We start from the raw sequence: 12,239 nt of genomic DNA on the forward strand, positions 1-12,239 counted from the left end.
CAAATATTTTTCAGTGTGTTTGAATAAACAGTTTAAATTAAATTAACTCATCAGATTAAAGAAAACATCAGCTGCTGTTTATGACCTTAAATTCCTCCGTAGATATAAAACATATAGAAACATCTGCAGAGACCTTATTATTATTATTAATAATATAAACTGTCTGTTTCATGATTACTTATGTTATTACTGATAATAAATAATAATAATAATTGTTATTATATATAAATCATAAATATATTAGAGTTTAAAGCTAATTATGAAGTTGAACTTGTGAAGTTCTTTAAATAGTGACTTTTGAATGGAAGAAGATTATTATCATTATTATTATTATTATTATTATTATATAAAAATATTATCCTTATTATTTGTGTGTTTTTCATAAATGAACCACGTGTCGGTTTTCTTTGTTCCTGTTTATTGTTGTTGTCATTATAAGAGCTCTGACTCATAGAAACCATCATCAGTAATATTTCAATCAATATTGTAATCAATCATTCAGTAGTTTGTTACTGACACTGTTCACTCCCCCCCCCCCAGGTTTCCAGGATATTTACTCATTTTAATCTAATTCAGGTGTTTCAGTGACTGGAAGAGTGTCAGTGCTCCACAGAACTTCAGTCGGATAAAGATCCACACAAGGCTGTCCACACACTTTTGGCTGTATAGTGTGAAGGAAGGTCAGAGGTCGGAGGCGGCGCTCTACCTCTGCTGCGTCTGCCTCAGGTGAGCTTTGGTCTGCAAGTGAGCCTTGAGGAAGGTGAGCAGGCGGAAGTGTTTCCCGCAGGCGAGGCAGCTGTGCGGCGTCTCCCCGCTGTGGATGCTGCGGTGCCTCATGAAGCTGGCGGCCAGGTTGAAGGTCTTGGAGCAGAGCGAGCAGCGGTACGGTTTCTCCCCGGTGTGCGTGTACCGGTGGTCCCTCAGCAGCTCCTTCAGCCGGTAGCTCTTCCCGCAGACGTCGCAGTGGAACGGTTTCTCCCCCGTGTGGCTCCTCTGGTGGACTCGGAGCTGCGACGGGTTGGGAAACTTCTTGCCGCACGCCTCGCAGGCGACGATGGCATCTCTGGCGGGCAGCTGGTCGGCGGGGAGCTCGTGCGAGTGCTTGCTGATGACGTGGTTCTTCAGGCAGCGGTAGCTCTTGCCGCAGACGGAGCACAGTTGCCGCTCTCCGGTGTGGACGGCCTGGTGGCTGCGCAGGTTGGCGGCCTGCGTGAAGCCCTTCCCGCAGGTGGAGCAGCGGTACGGCCGGACTTCCTGGTGCACCAGCTTGTGGCGCGTCAGGTGACAGGCGTGGTAGAAGCTCTTCCCGCAGACGTCGCAGATGAAGGTCTTGTCGAAGTGCGTCATGCGGTGCGTCTTCAGCACGCTGACGCAGGAGTAGCCCTTCCCGCAGATGTCGCAGTGACAGGTCTTCTCGCCGGTGTGCCTCGCCTTCACGTGCAGGTCGCGGTGCGCTTTGTGGTTGAACCTCTTGGGGCAGTAGTCGCAGGCGTACGGCAGCAGCCCGTGCTCTTTGATCTCGTGCTCGCGGAGCCTCAGGACGCCGGTGAACGCCGCCCCGCACACTGAGCACAGCGGGTGGGACTTCCTCTCGTGGTCGGTGAGCCGCTCTGCGTTTGGAAACAGCATCTCGCACTGCGGACACTGCCGGTGGGTCGCAGGTTCACACCGGTTGGAGCCTTTCTTCCGCCGGCTGTGGTGCTGCTTCCTGCTGCGCGGTACACTGACTCCGCCCTCCGCTGGCGGGGAGAGGACGAGCGGCGGCGAGGGTGGCCGGGCGTACTCGTGGTCGGGGAGATCAGCCTGCAGGGTCGGGGGGGAGGGGCAGTGCTCGCTGGGTGGAGTCTCGGCTTCACCTGCAACAAGAGAACAAAGAGGGGGTGCCTGGTTAGCTCAGTGTGTAGAGCTGGCGACCCATGTACCGAGTCCTTGCTGCAGCGGCCCGGGTTCGAATCCAACCTGCGGCCCTTTGCTGTGTGTCATCCTCTCTCTCTCTGCCCCCATCCTTCCTGTCTGTCTGCAGCCTTTTATCTATCATAAAGGCAATAAAAGCCCAAAAAAAATAACTTTAAAAAAAGAGAACAAAGAGAATGAACTGATTACAGCGAGTATTGATCAGTGATTACTGATTCACTGGCTAACTCACCATTAGCATTACCAGCGGTCTGCAGTGACAGCAGCAGGCACTTGGAGTCAACAGCAGCGCTCTGTAAAACAGGAAACAGTGGGTCAGAGTTCAGGCGGCTCTGAGGATCTTTTTCCTGCGGTCCAGGTGGATTCAGTCACTGACCCCGTAGACCACGATGTAGGTCTGTTCTAAGGGGGGGCGCTCGCCTCCATCTGCACCTGAAACACAGGAAACATGTCTGATCACCTGCTGGACTCGTGTTCATCGTTCAACCACCTTGCTGACGCACAGACGGGGACACTCACCTTCCAGCTCACTTCCTGTGGACTTCCTGACACACTGGCTGCTCTCTGCAGACTCTGGTGGATCCGGATCCTTCAGGTCTCCTGTGGTCTCCTCTTTCACAGCAGCCAACTCAACGATCTTCAGGATTTTATCAACGGCTTCAGCACACAGACTGTCCACCAGAGAGCTGAGGATCTCCTGGAAGAAGCACAAACACAACGAGCAGGAACCTGAGGATCAAACCTTCAAACCTTTACACAGTCACAGTCTGTAATATATAACATCAGGATCATTAATGAGCAGCTAATGAGACTCTTGGCAATTCAATTTTATTTGTATAGCGCCAATTCATAACAGAAGTTATCTCAGGACACTTTTCAAATAGAGCAGGTCTAGACCGAACTCTTTAACATTAATTACAGAGACCCAACAGTACCACCATGAGCAAGACCTTGGAGACAAGGGCAAGGAAAAACTGCCTGTTAAAAGGCAGAAACCTAGGACAGATCCTCCGGCTCTAGGTGGGTGGTCGTCTGTCTCGACCAGTTGGGGTGAGAGAGAGAGAGAGAGAGAGAGAGAGAGAGAGTGAGAGAGAGAGAGAGAGAGTGACAGAGAGAGTGAGAGAGAGACAAAGAGAGAGAGACAGAGAGAGAGTGAGAGACAGACAGACAGACAGACAGGTGCACAGCAACAACAGTAGCAACAACTACACTAATAGTAGTGACTAGGGATGCACCGATGCACATTTTTTCACTTCCGATCCGATCCCGATACCTGAATTTGGATATCTGCCGATGCCGATACTATTCCGATACCAGAGCTCTGTTTGCTTTAATATTATTATTCATCATTATTGTTGACTTTATATGAGGCTGAAATAAACTCCTCTCAACAGGCAGTATGATCTGTACGTATGTATGCATGTATGTCCCAAAAGGAAACTTGAGGTAAGTATAAGGTCAGAAAAGGAAGTCAGAAAAACAGGAAATCCTATTAACAGGAAAAATCCCATTCTGAAAACAAATATACAACTGTAAGGGTTTCAAACTGATTGTCATGTCAATATTTATTAAATTCCCAAAATGTCAAATATTTGAAATATAAGAAACACAGGATAATGTTACTGCTTCAAATGTTCATATATAGCCCTGTATCGTATAACAACTGTAATACTACTTTAACAATCAAGTGGTGGTTCTCATTTTGACCCAATAATCCTCGTGCTCTTTTGTGTGGTGCTTTTTTAAATGTTTGATTGTGTTCGTAGTGTTGTACGACGCGAGGGAGCTTCCTCCTCTCTGAATCACGGCTTTGCTAGCTGGCTGCAAACTGCTGAATGGATTTCCTGAGCGGGGGCGTGTCTCATTACTCTGTGTCTCATTGACCCGCTGTTACGATGTTTTCTTTTGATAGTGGACATTCCAATCTAGGAAGCAGTAACAACAGTTGCACGGATATAGATTTAGTTCTGTTGTAGTATTATGTTAAAATTTCATCTTCTCAAAATTAACAGATTGCCATCCAGCATGAGAAGATCGCAAATGTAATGTTTGTCTGATGTTTCTGTCTTCAGATTGGACTAAGTTACAAAATCATGTGTAAAATGTCTGAATGTTTGATGGAGCCACAGTGCCACCTTTTGGTAAGATTCTGGTATAGCGTAAGGTATCTTCAAAACAGTTTTTGTTTTATAGTTGTGTATTATTCCAAATGGTAAATGCCTGACACACAATTTTATAACAAGAATTAAGCTATAACTTATAACACTATATGAAATATGTACAATCCATTAGTGTTGCTTCATATGCATGTTTGTGACATTTTAACTAGGTCTGCTTTTATTTTTACATAAAGTAATTTCGGTTATGTTATGTTAAAACATGTAAACTATGTATTAAGTCATGGTGGGTTCTGTGGATGGTGAATTAGGATTTCGAAAACTTTAAAACACGATAGAAGTGAGTTAATAAAGTTACGAATATCGAAATATCGCTAAAGGAAGTGACGCGATTAGCCTATCAGGATACGCCTCCAGACTAAAACATATATAATATAGACCCCGGTCTTCTTTTTCTCTCTTACTTTTACACTTCCAAAACTCTCTTCTCAAATCTACGTTGGATCCATTCGTTATTTACTTTCGTTCTACTTTGATTTCGTACGTTATTTTACTTCGTTTGAGACACGTGTTGAATTTTTCTTCACGTAATAATTTGCGGCGCTGAAGTACTTTTTAGTACTTTTATTTTGAAGGCTCAAGACACGAACAAAGTTAATTCTTTTATAAGTTTGTTTTAGTTTATATATCTTGTCAAGTATTGTCGCCTGATTCACAGAAAGTGAATTTAGTTTAATTCTTGGACTTACTGACTACAGAGGATTCGCAAGGCCAGCGTTTCGTCCTACAGTTATTTTAGACCAGAAGTTGGATTAGTTCATAATCAAAGCCAAAGACCAACCACTCTGAGGAACTTTTCTTAAGACATTGATCACAAGCCAGAAGGACATCACCGTGGTTGACCGCTCAAGGAGACGTATAAACGTTTCAGCCGGAAAAAGACACTATCCTCCAGACTACCTGCCTCCAACGCACTCAAAGCGCCAAGCCGCGCTGGGCCTTGGACTGGAGCGCTTGCCACTGGTATCGGTGACGACACGTTCTTGGACCTGTGATTCTGAACAGCAGCCGAGCAGTACCAGCCGGAGGAGAAAGATTCTGAAGTCCCCCCATCTCTACAACAAAGTAGGCTGAAACCCACATACACTGCCGGGGTCCCACACACTTCCCAAGAGTTGGTGTCTGTCTGTGAGCTTTGATTCCCATAGTTTAAGCTTAGAAGAATTTTCGATTAGGGCATCATAGTCTTAAATTTTACTCCCGTAATATTCTAAGGTTACTGCCGTATCGCAAAATCCACCATCGCTCCTGAATCGCCCAATATTAATAATTAATTTACTGTCCACATATTCTGTTATTTGTTGATTTTGTTTATATTTGTTATATTTGTTTATATATATATATAACCGTATGTCCTTGTCTGTGCAGGTTTGATTTGATGCGGGGAAATCGATGAATCGTGTAAAAGAAATCACTACTTCAGAAATATTGAGATTAAATATAGATTTTGAAATTTGATAAATTGATTTGAAATTGATTTGATTAGATCTGTGGAATAATTTCCTCCGGATTATTCCAGTAGCTAAACAACGGAGGTGGTGCCCCATTTACGAGTGTATTATTAATCCCCAGTGATTAATTACCTGTCTAATGAAAAAGTAGTGTATCCCCTACACAGCCAGCCAGCAGACTGGCCGGCAGGAATCACTTGTGGAGTCATTTCAGCAGACAACGTTAACGCAGACATGGCTCATTGATATCGGATATCTGCGCAGGATGGATCGGGAAAATTAGATCTGTGAATTACGCTGGTATCGGTCTCGATACCGATACTGGATCGGATCAGCCCCATCCCTAGTAGTGACTGATGATGATGAACATGAAGAAGGAATCAGCAATTAATCATCTTTTATTAGGGACCGAGCACTAACAAGTGCAAGGACCCTATTGTTCCTCTAGGAATTATTATTATACCTCTGGGACTTCCACCGCATATTTGGCCCCCGCAACATTCTCAAAATGGCATGAAAATTTGCACAAAATTCAAACGTAGCTAAAATACCGATATGACATTGTCCCAGTGCAGGGGCGCCGCAAAACGGCTAAGCCACGCCCCCCCAGAATCAGCCCCCAAGACACGTAAGGCCCACATGTACGAAAATTGCTACGCATGTGTATCATGATAAAAGAAGCAGAAAAGCCTCTTGGACCCATGCCCCAAAACCTGCAGGAAGTCTGCAATTTAAATTTTTATTTTCATCATTTTGTGGTCATTTTGACTTTTTGGGCTTGTATTTGAACGAACTCCTCCTAGGGAATTTATCGGATCTGCTTCAAAATTGGTCAGTACAGTCACAAAATGGTGCTGAATGAACGCTGTTCATTTTTTCACTGTACGTTGAAGGGCGTGTCCGTGGCGTGCCGTCAAAGTTGGCCATTTTGAACGAATGTCACACTGTGATGTCCTTTTAGGCATTTCAGAGCTTCTATTTTAACTAACTCCTCCTACAGGTTCTATTGGATCTACTTCAAAATTGGTCAGTGCAGTCAGTTTGTTTCGTCCAACATTGTGCCCGTGGCGTGGCGTCCCGTGGCATCCAATTTCAAACTTTCACCATGAAAGAGGGATTCGTCATAACTTCTGCGTACATGATCCGACTGCAACGAAACTTCACATGTTCAATAAGAGTCCCGCCCTGAACATGTCTATGTGATAATATTCAGTAATAGTGAGAGCGCCACCTAGTGGTGAAAGGAAATGTCATTTTTTTATACTTGATCAGATCAAGCTGAAATCTATTCAGAAAATGGAAAACATGTTCTTATGATATTTCTTGATTGTTGTGAGTTTTTGTTACAGGGCGTGTCTGTGGCGTGGCGTCACACTTTGATGTACCGCCAGAACACACAAAGTTGCTATAACTTGAGTGTACATAGTCCAATCGGCTCCAAACTTCACATGCCTGATAAGAGTCCCGCCCTGAACGCATAGTGATAGTGCCACCTAGTGGCAACAGGAAGTAAGTGCTGCGTGGCGATTTTGAGCTGATTTACGTGAGATTTTCATGTCGTGGTCCGCACGTGTTACGACAGCACGTGACGCGGCTGCAGCACGCCCCGAGTTGCGTGGAGTGCAAGGTCCCGTCCATCGCTGCTTGCAGCTTTAATTATTATTATCAGTTACAAGATTATTTGATAAAATGCCAGAAAACACATAAAAAATCACTGCGATACACCTAAACTAAATATGAGACTGATTGGATCAATCAATAACTAAAGTATATGTGCTTTTATTGATTAACTGATTCAGCACTATTTGTGTTTGTTCAAATCTTTAAGACTTTTAATCAACAGGTGAGAATAATAATCCTTTCATATTGATTAATTCTTTACATGTGACCGTTTATATCAATACTACAGATCAATACTACAGATCAATACCACAGATCAATACTACAGATCAATACCACAGATCATCCCTCCTCCCCGTTGGCAGCTGATTTCCTTAATGTACTGGACTGTCTCAACCTCACACAGCATGTTGATGCACCTACTCACACCAGGGGGCGCACTTTAGACCTGGTTATCTCTGACTCTCCTTCCATTAAAAATCTGTTGGTATATGACCTGGGCGTTTCTGATCACAGCATCATCTCCATGAGCGTCTCCTGCCCGTCCCCCCTCCCCAAGCCTAAATGTGATATTCATTTTCGCAATATAAAAAACATCAACCCTGCCATCTTGTACTCTGACCTCCAACTGCTGGCCTCAGTCAACCATCCATCAGTCAACAAATCGGTCGAACACTACAACTACTCTCTTCACTGCCTCCTGGATACACATGCCCCCCTCAAAACAAGAACTGTGTCTTTCTCCCGCACCGCCCCCTGGTTCACGGATGAACTGCGCAACATGAAGGCTGCTGGTAGTGCCATTGAGAGGCGTGTCAAATCATCTGGCCTGGTGGTACACAAGCTGGCCTACAAACATCACCAGAAGGCCTACGCGGCAGCCCTTAAAGAAGCCCGGTCCATCTATTACTCCAACATCATCAATAACAGTCCAGGAAATTCCAAACAGCTTTTTTCCACCATAAACCATCTCCTCAATCCCAAAAACCAAACCCATACAGAACCCATAGCAGAACACTGCAACAGGTTTCTTGTATTTTTCAAAGATAAGATCAATTCCATCCGGTCTCAGCTCTCTGGCTCCCCAGCTCCATCTCTGCCATCTGCCTGCCCACAACCTGCTCTCTTCAGCACTTGCACTACAGTCACACAGATCGAAGTCGAGGGTCTCATCAAAGAGATGAAGCCTTCCACCTCCCCCCTGGACCCCCTCCCTACAGCACTCATCAAATCTAACCTGTCTGCCATAAGCCCTCTCATCACACAAATAATAAACCACTCTAGAACTCTGGCCATGTCCCACCCCTACACTCAAAACTGCTGTTATCAAACCTCTCCTGAAGAAACCCAACCTCGACCCAGAATGCCTCTCCAACTACCGGCCCATCTGCCATCTTCCATTCCTGTCCAAGGTGCTTGAAAAAAACTGTTGCTGCACAGCTACAGGAACATCTACAACGTCATTCACTGTTTGAAATATTCCAATCTGGTTTTTGCACTGCCCATAGTACAGAGACAGCACTGTTGAGGGTAACCAATGACCTTTTCATCTCTGCAGATTCTGGATCCCCCTCCCTGCTCATCCTCCTCGACCTTTCAGCGGCTTTTGAACTGTTGACCACCATATCCTCCTAAGCCGCCTCCACACCGACATTGGTCTCCGTCACTCCACACTGGACTGGTTCACCTCATACCTCGCTGACAGGACAAAGTACATCAGCCTGGGATCTGCCAGGTCCCAAACAGCCCCCGTCACTTGTGGTGACCCCCAAGGATCTATCCTAGGACCCCTGCTCTTCATCTTATACATGCTGCCACTGGGACGTGTCATCAGCCGACATGGCATCTCTATTCACTGTTATGCTGATGACACTCAGTTATACCTGCGAACCAACCCCAACCTATCCTCTACCCCGGTCTCTTCATCATCACCTGCTCCCTTCATCATCATCTGCTGCTCCCTCTTCATCATCATCTCTAGCCCTCTCCGACTGCCTGGAGGAGATTAGGGCGTGGATGAGTCACAACTTCCTCCAGCTGAACAGCTCTAAAACTGAAGCCATACGAATTGGCCCCCCTCATCAGGTCCAGTCATCACCCATAACCACCATCTCCTTCTCCGGTCAGGACATCCTCCTCTCAACCACAGTTACCAACCTCGGTGTGAAGCTGGACCCACAACTGACCTTTGCAAACACATCAAACATCTGTACAAAACCTGCTTCTTCCATATCAACAACATTTCAAAACTCCGCCCCTTCCTCACTTTCTCTGACGCAGAACAACTCGTCCACGCCTTAATCTCCTCCAGGCTTGATTCCTGTAACAGCCTGCTCATCGGTATACCCAATAAACACCTTCAGAACCTTCAACTCATTCAGAACTGTGCTGCCCGAACTCTGATGAAAACCCACAAATACGACCACATTCTTCAGAACCTCCACTGGCTCCCATTAACCTCTAGGATCCGATACGAGATCGCCCTCATCACCCACGCCCCCAATACCTCAAAGACCTCCTTACCCCTCACTCATCCACCCGTAACCTCCGGTCCCAAAGCACAAACCTCCTCCATCAGCCCCGCTCAAGACTCTGCACCATGGGAGACCTTCTGCTCCGCTGCCCCTCACATCTGGAACTCCCTCCCTGAACATCTGTGAAAACCCCAGTCTGTGGACACTGTTAAAAAAGGGCTTCAAACTCTCTTGTTCAGGCAGCCGTTCTTCAGTTGTCCTTAGATTTTTCTAATTTCACTCTTTTAACTGTTGTTCTTAATGTATTTGATCACTTGTATTATTATTGATTACTGATTTTAATGTCTTATTGCCCTTACTGTTTTGTTTCTTTGTTATTTTTTGGTTTCTTGGTTTCTGTAGCACTTTGAGATTCTTTTATAAAAAGTGCTTTACAAATAGAATGTATTATTATTATTATTACTACTACAGATCAATGCTACAGATCAATGCTACAGATCAATACCACAGATCAATGCTACAGATTAATGCCACAGATCAATGCTACAGATCAATGCCACAGATCAATGCTACAGATCAATGCTACAGATCAATGTAATACCACAGATCAATGCCACAGATCAATGCCACAGATCAATGCTAAAGATCAATGCCACAGATCAATACCACAGATCAATGCCACAGATCAATGCTACAGATCAATGCCACAGATCAATGCCACAGATCAATGCCACAGATCAATGCTACAGATCAATGCTACAGATCAATGCTACAGATCAATACCACAGATCAATGCCAGAGATCAATGCTACAGATCAATGCCACAGATCAATACCACAGATCAATACCACAGATCAATGCTACAGATCAATACCACAGATCAATACCACAGATCAATGCTACAGATCAATAACTGTCACAGTTAGCTACAGTAAACAGTCAGCTACAGTTAGCAGTCATACAGTTAGCAGTCGGCTACAGTTAGCCGTCGGCTACATTTAGCAGTCAGCTACAGTTAGCCGTCGGCTACAGTTAGCCGTCAGTTACAGTTAGCCGTCGGCTACAGTTAGCAGTCAGCTACAGTTAGCCGTCGGCTACAGTTAGCCGTCAGTTACAGTTAGCCCTTAGCTACAGTTAGCCGTCAGCTACAGTTAGCCGTCGGCTACAGTTAGCAGTCGGCTACAGTTAGCCGTCGGCTACAGTTAGCCGTCAGCTACAGTTAGCCGTCAGCTACAGTTAGCCCTTAGCTACAGTTAGCCCTTAGCTACAGTTAGCCGTCAGCTACAGTTAGCCGTCAGTTACAGTTAGCCGTCAGCTACAGTTAGCAGTCAGTTACAGTTAGCCGTTAGCTACAGTTAGCCGTTAGCTACAGTTAGCAGTCAGTTACAGTTAGCCGTCAGCTACAGTTAGCCGTTAGCTACAGTTAGCCGTCAGTTACAGTTAGCCCTCAGCTACAGTTAGCCCTTAGCTACAGTTAGCCGTTAGCTACAGTTAGCCGTTAGCTACAGTTAGCAGTCAGTTACAGTTAGCCGTCAGCTACAGTTAGCCCTTAGCTACAGTTAGCCGTCAGCTACAGTTAGCAGTCAGTTACAGTTAGCCGTTAGCTACAGTTAGCAGTTAGCTACAGTTAGCCGTCAGCTACAGTTAGCCGTTAGCTACAGTTAGCAGTCAGTTACAGTTAGCCGTCAGCTACAGTTAGCCGTCAGCTACAGTTAGCCGTTAGCTACAGTTAGCAGTCAGTTACAGTTAGCCGTTAGCTACAGTTAGCCGTTAGCTACAGTTAGCAGTCAGTTACAGTTAGCCGTTAGCTACAGTTAGCCGTTAGCTACAGTTAGCCGTCATTTGTACTTTTTATCTCATATTTATCAGGTTAGGGTTATTATTATTAATTATTAGGTGATTTACTCTCACGTTCTGATTAATAAAACAGTTTTTAAGGTGTTAAACTTTAAAATGTAAATAGTTTGTAATAACAGTGTGTCGTTAGATATTAAAGAGGAATAATGAGTTATCTCACTAACTGAAAGGTTTAAATTAGTAGATTTTTAAATGGAGTTTGGTGTGAGCGCTGACGGCAGGAGGTTCCGGAACCGGAAGAGTTAACGTTAGCCGTTAGCTGCAGCTAGCCGCGATAGCTTACCTCGGTTTGGGGGTTTTGTGTGTTTAATGACACTTTCTCCGCCGCGGTGAATATCTCCGCCACCACCGCGCGGGCCAAGTTATTGACCACGAGCGACAGGTCGTTTTTAAAAGTGATCAAATCGATCATATTTAACAATTCGAGCGCTTAACAATCGGCTAGCTTAGCAAAAACACGGCTAAAAAGCGACCAATGCGGAAACAGGAAGTGACGTAGTTGTCCCGTCCAACGGCTAAAAGTTCCCGCCACACTGCGGAAGTTTTATTTCGTTTTTATATTGATTAAATTTTCAAAGTACAGATAATCTGAAAATATTTAAATGGACAGACACACTGAAAAATAATGGTTTTATAATAATAAAAAATAATGATTTTAACCTCCAACATTAACCAATTAGACATAAAACAGAGAACAAAAAACAATACAAAATAAAAGACAATCAAACTAAAGCTAATATATCTAA

The 12,239-nt window shown here is 44.7% G+C and overlaps 1 protein-coding gene across 1 annotated transcript; it reads right to left on the reverse strand.

The window, feature by feature from the left end:
- Window positions 1-397: 397 nt before the first annotated feature.
- Window positions 398-11,975, reverse strand: LOC127361226 (zinc finger protein 708). Its single transcript, XM_051395704.1, has 5 exons — window positions 11,777-11,975; window positions 2,434-2,611; window positions 2,291-2,346; window positions 2,147-2,207; window positions 398-1,856 (listed from the first exon to the last, which is right to left on the reverse strand). Exons 1-5 carry the CDS (start codon window positions 11,903-11,905, stop codon window positions 703-705), a joined length of 1,578 nt encoding a protein of 525 aa, XP_051251664.1. The 5' UTR covers window positions 11,906-11,975; the 3' UTR covers window positions 398-702.
- Between the last annotated feature and the right edge of the window lie 264 nt (window positions 11,976-12,239).

The sequence above is a fragment of the Dicentrarchus labrax genome, unplaced genomic scaffold (genome assembly GCF_905237075.1).
Source record: "Dicentrarchus labrax unplaced genomic scaffold, dlabrax2021, whole genome shotgun sequence".
NCBI classification, from domain to species: domain Eukaryota; kingdom Metazoa; phylum Chordata; class Actinopteri; family Moronidae; genus Dicentrarchus; species Dicentrarchus labrax.

Excerpts from the sequence above, each read along its gene's own strand:
- LOC127361226 (XM_051395704.1), bottom strand. The coding sequence starts at position 11,905 with ATGATCGATTTGATCACTTTTAAAAACGACCTGTCGCTCGTGGTCAAT. Across the intron at positions 2,347-2,433 it reads CACAGGAAGTGAGCTGGAAG|GTGCAGATGGAGGCGAGCGC; the intron begins GTGAGTGTCCCC and ends CCTGTGTTTCAG. Across the intron at positions 1,857-2,146 it reads GACCGCTGGTAATGCTAATG|GTGAAGCCGAGACTCCACCC; the intron begins GTGAGTTAGCCA and ends CTCTTGTTGCAG.